Consider the following 12,032-nt stretch of genomic DNA (forward strand, 5'->3'; position numbering starts at 1 on the left):
ACAGATATGTGAACACAGAATTAAATGCATTGCAATCACTGCAATAATAGAACATTTAAGGAATGAAAGCTGGAATGAATTAACAGTAATGAATAACAGGAATGGTGTGTGTGTTTATGATTATGTATGCTTATAATTAAACACAGTTCATTCCATGCTGTGGTTTCAGCTTTCAATCATTCTTCAGTAATTTTCTTACATTTATGATGTACACCATATAAATATCACCTTCCAATATGGTGAAGAAACAGTCTGAATGAATGGAACACACAATGACTTCAGTCATCAAGACCAGGATGCAAAGGCAGCCCCTGTTGGCAGTTCTCATCACCATCAGCTACTCTTCTTGATGTGTGAACCTCATGTTACAAGATCCAGGAAGAAAATCATAACAATTCAGAATTTAATTTGCTACAAAGTTGAATAATTTTTGAATCTATAATTTAAGGTGTATAATCAGTAATTATACAGTAAGCATACATGAAAAACTATTAAATTTCAAAGCACCATTACAGAATTTAATGTGGAAGTATGATGAATTTCACATGTGGACACTTTTTAGGTGCCAAAGTATGCTTCCAGAAAATGACAATAGCCAGAAAAGAAAATCAAAAGCTTGTGTATTTGTTTTATGGGTTCTTCTCTAATTTCTAGTGCTTTTTCAAATATTAAAACTATGATTTATGAAAAACTGTGTTGATAGAACAAATACCCTCCTCTCAACAAAACCAGTAAAACTAATGTTGTTAAACCATACCTGGACTCTTTGAAAGGGAAAATCTTTTCATGTTAACAGGTTATCTTAATATAAATTTTAAAAGAGTACATTACTGATCCTTTGCAGCTATGAGGTGGCAAAACTCACTGCAATATGAAACTATTCACTGATTATCTGACCCCAGGATCATTAGGGTCCGCCTCATTCACTTGTCAACTAAATGTTGAATGTCAGTATCAGAAAGATACAAACTGACTGCAGAGAGAAACATAATGTTGGAAAAGATGAAAGATCACATGAGGCCTTGAAACTTCCCCACTCATACAATGCTGACAGCCGGAGATCTAGAAATCTAGCAGAGCTAGTTAGTTAGACCCATTCACTGCAGTAGAAAAGAAAATTGACAAGAATGACAGCTAAATGGGTGTTTCATAAGAGAACAGTTTCAATATCAAAGGAGTCTCTTGAGAAAATTAATGAGGCATTTGAATATTCTTTCAAAAACATCTTTTTGAAATACTATAAAAGTCCAACGTGAAAGGAAGAGTACCCCACTGTTCCACCTTACAATGGTATTATAAAGTGTATGCCTGCCAAAAAGACTCAGCATGATTCACTTCCTGAGATTCAAATTAAATTATAACCTAAATTCTGGTATATGTCAAGTAAAACAAACTGAACATGTTTTCATCCTACCAAGATAAAATCCCAATCAAACATTCCCCCACTCTCAGTTATTATGAAATTTTGGTCCCTTTTTAAGTCGATTGAGTTTCCATGGTCTTTTTCCCAAACCACATACCCTTAAATAGTAACAGCCATCTATAAATCAATTCTACCTCAAGGTAGTAGACAGATTTGTATCTACCAAGTCACCTTATAGAGAAGACAAAAAGAAACAGGCCTCATCACAACCTTTGGATGAGAGCCTTACACTATGAAATAACAAGAGAACATGACTTGAAATCAATACACTGTCAGCCACATACTTAATCAAATGTAAGCAGCAGATTCCAAAATCAACAAGGGGTGATTTCTAAAATGGTCTTGTACCATTGCATTTATCCATGTAAAAAAAAGGTCATCAAGAGATGTCAAATTTCTATTCTAATTTTTTTTACTTTCTAAAACACAACAATTATCTTGAATCTTTTTTCCAACACCTTCATATATTAATAATTCTCCCTCTTATATTTTAATGTGATTTTTTTTCCAGATTTGAGAGGTCAATTCCAAACAGGACTGTCAAGGACAAATGTAAAGCTGAACTATTAAATGACCTACTGTTTATTAATACTCCTAAGTCACCGCAATTCAGTATGACTCCAAAGCTTATAGTTATCATTATCATACTATCAAGCAAACAAAAAGCAGACTAAGACTGAGAATGAGAATGGTCCTCTTGTACAAAATGAATCAGTGAGTCTGATTAAAGTTAATAAACGTCCTTTCAAAGCATATTAATCAATGTCCTAAAACTACCTTCAGCAGAATATCTTGTGGAATGTTTTGAATGTTAGGTGTAAGATATATGACTGAAATATAACAAATTATACTAACAAATGACAGAATCTCAAATATGAACAATTAAACTATAGCTCTTCCTTGGTGGCAGTCACAATGTAAACACTGACAAAAATCTAGTTTCTACAATCAACTTACTCCTAAAAGGCAAGCAGAAAACCAAGTTAATCTAAAGAATTAGCTAAATTTTTATCTGAGTGAGTACAATATTACATGGTGAATAAGGAATATGAGCTTTAGAATCTGTCTGCCCATTTTCAAATTAAACTCTGCCATCTGTGAGTTGTAAGAATTTGGGTAAATTATATAGCCCTCCTTTTTAAAATCTGTGTAATGGGGATTATAAGACGTCAACAAACTTTTACAAGACTCACCAATTTTGCCCACAACGGTGGATTAGCATTTCCCTGCAAGGAAATTAGATGCTTGGCAATCAAGGGCTTCTGCCCTTCCCTAAGCAAATTTACCCCAAGCAAGATCAGTAGAATCTTGGATTGTCATCTTGAGTCTTGAATGGAGCAATACAAGGATGGAAAAAAATCATTAGAGCCTATCCAGGTTAGCTAAGGCATTGATGACACTACCAAACAGCTTTCAGCTGCCTCAACAGACTTACAAGTCGGACAAGTACTATTTTCCCCTTGATTCTGTGAGCCGCCCAATATCTCTCAAATTAGTTTTCCTTTAGTTTCTGCTACTTGGAACCATATAACTTTAAGTAATATAATAATTTCCATAGATATATCATATATTAGACACATGAGGGGAATTTCTTGAGGAAAATCTAACCACTGTAACAAAGCTTGAAAACACAACCTCTCCTTTGCATAGCATTTCACAATATTCAAAGCACTTTCACTTACTTCATTTGACCCTTGCTTTAGCACCAAAATAAGAGTTAAGAGTCCATTCTAGAAACCTAATCTGCTCTAAAGCCATGCTTTGTTCACTATGTCATATGATTTGGGAACAATAAATACCAACTGTTTGTTCACCTAAATTTAACATTAAGAATATAATCATAATTCACAGCATAAAATACTAGATAGGCAACTTACCTGAGATATTTTACTGTAAAAAGCCTTCACTTGCTTAATGGTGAAATAAGACTGGATAATTAAGGGATTTACTTGCAATAATCCACTTAAAGTGAAATTTATGGTGTATCAGACTCAAAACCCACTAAAAAGAGTTATAGTTACTGCAGCAGGAGTGTCATCTCTAAGATGTTCTGAAAGGTTCACAGGAGCTCATGGAATGAGATAAGACAGGATGCTGTTTCCCAGCATTAGCTCAAGGCTCCTAACCTCAAAAACTCTTTAAGGAACTCTGTGTTCTGTAACTGTCATGACATCTGACATCTGTCCTTGTCCCTGTCCTAATCCCAGAAAAGTCACTCTAAACATACACAAAGTTGTCTGTAAACTGAGCAATAATCCACGTTAGCAATTTAAAGAAAGCACTTTCACCATTCTCACTTCCTCCCTAGAGGCCCTGTCTGAATTCATCCCATAGGACTGTGTCCCTCTGTTTTGTGCATCTTTAGAGTCCTACCAGAGAGCAGTTTCTCCTCAACTTTCAGAAGAGACTCTAACAGCTCGCCCTGTCTCTCTAAGAGGATGGACCACGATGGGGAATCAGGTTCTTCATCACAAGTTGACAACCAACTTGGCTGGAACATGTTCCAAGCTGGTTCTCTCAAAGTCCCCAAACTCCCAAACTACTGTGTGGTTGCGTCTTACGCAGTCATTTCAAACACAGCTCAAGTAGAATCTGGGATGCCACCCTTTTTGGAACCTGCCATTCATACTGTCTCCCTGAGCCAGCTGCAACTGTAGTCATGTCTGATTTTCTCCAGCCAGTTTCTGTTGAATTGTGGGGCTGGTGAGGTTGGGTCATCCACTGCAGTGGACCACAGATGACATCGTATTGCTCACATACATCCTTTGAGTAACTGGCATGTACAGCACAAGAAATAGCCACATGTTTTACGGAATCTCTCATTTCTGCAGTAGACTGTTTTTAGGATAAGCACAAGGAGGAAACAAAATTATGACAGATTCCATTTCCCTAGAGTACCAAAAAGAGTCTGTGAAATTTCTGGTTTGATAAAAGGCCTGGCAGATGTGACTGACAAATCCTGCAATTTAAAGCAAGTTTGGTTCCTCCTCCAATGTTGGAATGACAAGAGAACAGCAAAAGCAAACTTCAGTCCATTTTTTCTCATCCCAGCAGGACAAACGCTCCCCAGGAAAAGAATTCCCACCATGAATCAACTGTAAGACACACAACTATCTTAACTGATTGGAATAAGTAGCATTTGTGTTGAAATTGGAGGTCACCCTGGACAGCTAAAATGGAATAATACAGATGAGGAAAAAGCTAAATCAGATCCCAGTTAGCATTTGAAAAGGTTGATGGGCAAGAATGGATAAATGGAATTCCATTAAGTCAGTGTTTTTTTTCCCAAGGTTTCTTTGAAAATACTAGTGGATATGATTTTAAATCTAAATGGAAATCAACATATTAAAGATAAGAAACAAATCAATCATTATAAAGCCCTAAAAACAAAGCAACCCACTTGAAATTGATACAATATTTGATAGGAAACATTTTAAATCTTCCTTACACTTTAAAAAATGTATCTAAAATGCTGACTTTATAACAACAAAATATTATTCTAGTCGAGAGCTCATGCTCACCTAAATTAGGGAAATGTAAAGAAAAAATTTAGTTTAGTGCTAAACCCCATGAAATAACTGGAATTCAAAGTTAGAATCACTGAAAACTTAACTACAGAGTCTGAAAATCACTCTTCTTTTGTTTCTTTTGTCCTTGTTAACAATCTTTCTTTAATGAATCATGGAACCATAACATTTTTCATCTTGGACAGTCCTTAAAAATCACATCATATCCAGTTCTTTCATTTTAAAATGAAGAAATTCAAAGTTAGAGAGATTAAGTGGGCTTAAAATGAAATTCATCATCAAATACCTAATTTAAAGTCTGAAAATAATATCACAGCACATGTACAAAGCCTTATTTTACTCTCTCCAAGATTCAGGCTATGTATTTATTAACCAAAATGAAGATAAGAAAAAGGTTAATCCCGATACTCAAATACTGAAGTATCACAGTGCAGAACCCGTACAGTATCAATTAGCTTTATCGCAAAGCTTTCAGGTTGAGGTTAAGTCAACTAACTGCCACTTTAAAACTACCACATCGAAAAATAATAATCACAACACATTTAAGACATGGTTTTAGCCCTCCAGCATTGTCTTGGAAGATGATCATTTATGATTCCATCCAATGACAATAATTCTACACCTTGCCTAAGACATAACAAAACCACTTTAAGCTAGATTGTTGAGGAGAGTGAATGTACCTCCCAGCCTTCAATGTGAGACTGCCATTCCTCTAAAACTTCCAACTTCTCCATCTGTCTCTTGGCCTCATTTATATTGGAACAGACGGCTTTCATGGCTTGGAGGGCTTCCATCACTGCCGCGTAGTCACTGTGTTTCCTTGGAGTCCGCTTCAGCAGCTCCTGTTTATACACAAAAAACAAACCGCCCTTTGATCTCCAGCTTTCTGGGACAGCAGGTTCAGACTGACCAGGAAATGAAAACTGCAAAGACTGTGAGAGCCCTTCCAGAAGTGACATCACAAACCCCACCACGATTAAGATAAAAAACAGAAGGTTGAATCAATGAATATGCGTTACCCAGAAACACATTTTGCACTCATTTTAATTTTTCCCTCAAAATTATTGTTCTTAAATCTAAGTAAGATTTCTCCTTTTTCATTGTCAAGTATTTCACCTGTAGCACTTAGTTTTGTTTTTTTTTTGAGAGGGCATCTCTCATATTTATTGATCAAATGGTTGTTAACAACAATAAAATTCTGTATAGGGGACTCAATGCACAATCATTAATCAACCCCAAACCTAAATATCAACAGTCTCCAATCTTCTGAGGCATAACGAACAAGTTCTTACATGGTGAACAAGTTCTTACATAGTGAATAAGTTCTTACAGGGTGAACAGCACTTAGTTTTTTATGTTTGATTTTTGCCCCATCAGAAGTATCATTACGTGTTAATTTCATTTTCCTACTGTCTTTAACAAAATGATAAAGCTTTAAAAGAATATGTCCAAAATTTCAAAAATAATTTGATTGCCTTATTTTCTAAGAAACCGTAAAAATGTCATAAAGTGGAATTTTTAATTATAGCTTATACTCTAGCTACATAATTTATAAATTCCACAATACTCCATCGTTAAAAAAGCAATTTATGCTATTTTCACCAATAATTCAGGTTAATTCTCTGCAATGAATTAATTGCCACATGCCCTTCAATAGCTTCTTTTTCTTATTTGGGTTTTTTATTTTTGGTTTTTTAATTACGTTTTCCTTTTTTCCATTCAGGATATCAGAACTAGAGTAATCTTTAATCTTTTAAATATATTAAGAGATCTTGTTTGCTGTTTAGAAGCACAAAATTAAACATCTTCACCCACTGTCTAGACAGTTGTGACCACATTGCTTTTTGGTTAGTCATTTGTTTCTTACTACAGTTGCCATCCTCATGTAACTAACACAATTACAGAAATCCTGAGGCAAGACTTTAAAAGAATTTTCTTAATTCTTAACATACAGTGGGAAAATATGCGGTTGTTATGCTCTCTTGCGATGTTACTGCTGAGAATTCTGCCATAAACTTTGACCTTGCATTCAATATATTCACACTCCATTCTACAGAGCTAGCACCAAAGAAGCACATTACATCACTCCCAAGGCAAAGTTTAAGAAGTTACTCTAGATCACAAATCCAGAACAGGGATATGCAGTCTCCTCCCAAAATCCTGAAGTGTAGAAATATTTGTAAATTATGTGAAGTAGTCAACTCAGTCTGCATGGAATTGTGCCCAGTGGGTATGTGGAGTTGAGACATGAAGTTAGATACTGTGAAACAGCAAGGGAAATGAGTAGCAATAATCTTTTGTCAGTTATTTGATGTGAACCCTTTGCTAATTGACCAACCCAATAATTCCAAGTTCCACAAATAAGACCAACGTATCTTTTCGTTAGCACATAGCCTAATCCCCTGTGGTTTTTCTCTGTATAAATAAAACCACCCAAAATCAAAGAGAATATCAGCAATTTTTCAGCTTATGGTACAACAAAAAAACGTATCTGCTTACCAGGTAAATCATTTTTTCATGTTACTTTCTAAAAACAATCCTCCAAAGAACAGAAAGATGTCATCTCTTCTGTGCTTGAAGGGGTTCTGAATTTACCTCTTTCTTTCTAACCAAAACTGTGTCCACGATCTTGTCTTTTGAGAGGTCAACTCAAACACCTGAGGTCACTGCTATCCAGAAATGAGTGACTTAGAACAACCACTTGGCATAATGTATTTCTCTTCATATCACTATCCCTTCTGACTCTTGAAACAAACAAATCCCTGGGAACCTAAATTCAGGAGCAGCAGGAATAGCTGTGCTGGTGGGCGCACGTACAAATCTGAGGCCTGGAGGGCCTCTCAGGAACATGGGAATCATATCTGCACCAATCCTGTCCACCCTCTGAAGACTAAGCCTAAGCTCTGTAGCCCTGGAGATCCCTGTGTTAGCTTCTCTCTATGGCTTAACCAACCAACATTCACTTGTTTTTCCTAAGGAGAAATCCATGTCATGAAATTTTACAAGAAGCCCAATTTATGCATCTGACAAAAGTTATAGCAAAAAATGTATTCTGAGTTCAAACTCATAACATTAATTTCTCAGAAATTAAATCAATAAGAATAACTAGTTAAAAAATAGAAATACCTTATGACCTAGTAACTTCTAGGAATTTACCTGAAGAAAACAAACTCCCTGATTTGAAAAGATACATGCACCTTTGTGTATATTGCCACAATAGCCAAGATTGGAAGTAATCAAAGTGTCCATCAATAGATGAATGGATAAAGAAGATGTGGTAAAATACACAATGGAATACTACTCAGTCATTGAAAGAAAGAAATCCTACCATTTGCGACAACACGGATGGACCTAGAGGGTATTATGCTCAGTGAAATAAGTCAGGTACAGAGAGACAAATACCCTATGATTTCGTATGTGGAATCTAAAAACAAAACCAAACAAAATGAAGAAAACATCAGTAGACTCATGGACTCTGAGAAGTGACTGGTGGTTACCACAGGGGGGAAGGGGGTGGGAAAGGTGAAATAGGTGAAGAGGATCAAGAGACACAAAATCTCAATCATAATATAAATAAGCCATGGGGATAAAAGTACAGCATAGAGAATACAGTCAATAGTTCTGTATCATCTTTTTATGTTGACAGATAGTAACTACATTAGTTGGGGTGTGGATTTAACAATGCAGATAACTGCTGAATCACAATGTTGTATACTTGAAACCAATATGATATTGTATATCAATTCTATTTCAATAAAAAAAGTACCACTTAATATGTGCATGGCACTGTTTTTTTTAATTTAGATACCAGGTAGTAATTAATATAATAAACCAGAATCAATATATATGAGTAATAATGGATAACATTTATGGAGTACATACTACATTAAGTGATTTGTATAAATCCTTTACATACATGTATAAGTAAGTATACACACGTAGATATATGCATATATACACATTCTGGCAGGTATATGCTATAATATCACTATCACCATCATCATCATGGTTTCATAAATGAAAACTTAAGACTTAGTTTAGGCTACGTGCTTTATTATAGTTTCAAAAAAAAATCATTTCCAGAATCGCTATTCTAATCTACTCAGAGACCCTTGAAGTACAAGCAATAATTAGTAAACTACAATATCTTTCTCATAATAAAACTTTTGGTCATTGTACTGAGGCACTGGACCTATGACTATTAATGGAGCATTTCCTTTCTTCCAGAGGCAGTGTTTTCTTAGCACTATCATTCCACATCCTATCATTTATTGTCCCATGTGACCCACAACATTCCTTGTAATAATAATATAAAAACCAGGCTCTGAAACTGTGTAACTTTGACCTTTAACTTCATTCGAATCAAGAGGTCACCAATATTAGAGGAAATAAAAAAAGAAACCAACAGTGGATTTACTTAAGATAAAGAACCTTGTAGATAAAGTGCTATATAATTTGGTCATAACGTACTTAATGGGATCTATCTTGAAACTACTGCATTTCCTCTAAATGAAACTCAAGAGTATTTTCTACAAAGAGAACTAAAAGTATCTTTTCTTAAAAGATTTGTTTTCTACTCCATATATAAATTAGTGATGAAATAACCATTTTCTCTGCATTAACTATATAATCTGCCCTTCCTTTAGAATGTCAGATTATTTTAAAAGAAAAAAATGTTTTAATATCATCAGCAAAATATGCAGGTACAAGGAAAATGCGACAATTAAGTAAACACACAAAATACCTTCAGAAGGAGAGGGTACTTGCATATTCTCTGGATTGGTGTTACTAAGTACCCTTCCAGGGGAACATCCGTGTGCTTTCGTCCTCCAAGCAGCATGCAGTTCTGGGGCAGATATAAAAATAATTACATGTTTAAAACTTGAAGCTGTGAAACTTTCTTCTACCATAAAATTTTCTGCTGAAAACTTGTGAAAGCCTGTCTCCCTGTAGCTTCTTTCTCAGAGAAGAGCACATTCAGTCCCAAATAACATGTACAGGAGAGACAGAAAAATACTTTTGCCTTTCATATTAGCTACATAAACCAAAATGCTTTTTGAATCTTACCTTGAAAATTGATTCACATATATTCTCCTGAGTATGAAGTCTGAAGAAAAAGATAGAAATAGAGATAGAACTGGAGGAACAGATGGATGGACGGATGGATACTAGATACATAGGTCAATCCTGTTTATGAAGGGCATTAGCACTATGTTGAAGAAGAGCAGGTCTAAAGACAATTGGGTTCTCCCCATGTGATGCAACTAGGACTGACTTCAGAATTCTCATTTTTCTCTTTATAAAACTGGCATGTTTAAACCAAGCAATTTCTAAGTCACTCTTAGCTGTAATATCTCATCAGCAACACTGGCCAGCCAGCCTCAGAGAAGGTCAGATATGACACAAGAGGCAAGATGACTAGAAAAATCTCAAAATCTGTAGTCAGAGTGAGATGAAATAGAAGCAGCTTCCATTTACCAAAAAGTGATGGTCAAGACAAAATCAACTCTGATAAATAAAGCCTTTAGCCACTTAAGCATTTGGTCTTTGCTTAAAGGGTATAAGCAGCAATGCAAAACAAAAATAAAATATTTGAAACTGGTGCCAAAGCCTATTTCCACAGTGCCTATCAGAGTGACTGGCATAGAGGAAGCACTTAATAAATATTTAATGAAGGGAGAAAAGGGCTCCTCAAACATCATACTGATAATTCAGAAACTTTTATACAAGCATTTAAAAAATACTGTCTGTCCCATGTTCACTGAGAGGGGAGACCAGATGCTGAGCAGGAGGGGTGCCATGGGAAGACTGGCAGGAGCAGAACAACTGTCCTGATCAACTCAGTTGCAGCTCCAGGTTGTGTATCCACATCAGCAAGACCAATGCCATGGCTTTAACTTCACCCAGACATGTTAGAAGACAGATCAAATAACTTTTGATTGAAGCATACTCTTTCCGGGTTTCACCCCCTACAGAAATTGGGTTATCAAAATATTCTTTCCAACTCTATACGGTATTGTCCCCAGAGGAATCCTATGAAATCCAGCTATCTACATCTCATTGTATTTCCGGTGATGTTTCAGTGTCCCCCTGTGAGTTAGCACCCTTTATAAATGTGGCCACAAGGAAACTCTTACTTGCTTGTCCATGATTACTGTGTCGATTACCAACTCCCTGCATAAAAGCAGAGGTTGGCTGCCACTTTAGCTCAGCTTATGAGAGCCTGCTCTTTCCTTACGTATATATGAAGAATGTTTTGAATGTTTTCTAAATAAGCTCCCAGAGATTTCAAGAACCAGAAAAACTTACTGAGGTGGCAGCATATCCCAGTACCCAAATAATATCATCACCCCAAATCTGTAAGTTCTCACGTGTTTTCCAAAGGGGATTGGTATTATCCCCATTTTATGGATAAAGAAAATGACCCTAGAGATATAATGAACTTCCTAAAGTCATCCAGATAATTAGTGGCCATGCATACCAGGGCAAAAACCCTAAAAGCCAGGTTCTTCCTACCAGACTTTGCTGTGAGATCATTTAAAAACCAGCAGCCTTGACTTGGGGCTTTTTCACTGTGGCTTCACACAGTTCAATCGACAAATGAGACCAAGGAAAACAAGCAGCCACCTGGGCTGAGACAGAATGCATGCACTAAGGCAGCCGAGATATATAACACTTCATAAAGAGCCTTAAAACTGCAGTGGCATAGAAGCTTCTCCTGACCATGGCAGATAGAAGAGATCAGGATATCCTCTTCCCAAAAAACAACCATAATACAGGTCATAAATGGCAAAACAACAATTTCAGGGCTCTAAAATCAACTAAAGTCAAACAACAGATTGAGAAGCATTTGTTAATGAACACCTGCTGAATTTCAGGTAAGAACAGTGAGAGACTGTGGCATACTAGCCTGGGCTTCCCCACCCTCCCCTTGTCCCACCCCTACTGCGCTCCCCAGCTCATCCTGCAGTGGTGCTATCAATCAGGTGGTGCTCCCAGGTGGTGCTAGCACAACAGCACCAGGGACCATCTGGCCTTGAAAACCTCTGCCAGAGGGGGCTGCAGAGGGCAAAAATCCCACA

The 12,032-nt window shown here is 36.4% G+C and overlaps 1 protein-coding gene across 4 annotated transcripts in view; it reads right to left on the bottom strand.

The window, feature by feature from the left end:
* PREX2 (phosphatidylinositol-3,4,5-trisphosphate dependent Rac exchange factor 2) overlaps positions 1 to 12,032 on the bottom strand; it is a 304,312-nt gene that overhangs the window by 220,735 nt on the left and 71,545 nt on the right. For all 4 annotated transcript variants that reach the window (XM_036886229.2, XM_057498014.1, XM_036886230.2 and 1 more), the window contains exons 5-6: positions 9,695 to 9,796; positions 5,631 to 5,792 (exon numbers count right to left, since the gene is read on the bottom strand). In XM_036886229.2, the coding sequence (XP_036742124.2) occupies positions 5,631 to 5,792; positions 9,695 to 9,796 (264 nt within the window). The remainder of the gene's footprint in view (positions 1 to 5,630; positions 5,793 to 9,694; positions 9,797 to 12,032) is intronic.

Source organism: Manis pentadactyla, chromosome 3, assembly GCF_030020395.1.
Source record: "Manis pentadactyla isolate mManPen7 chromosome 3, mManPen7.hap1, whole genome shotgun sequence".
Taxonomy (NCBI): Eukaryota; Metazoa; Chordata; class Mammalia; order Pholidota; family Manidae; genus Manis; species Manis pentadactyla.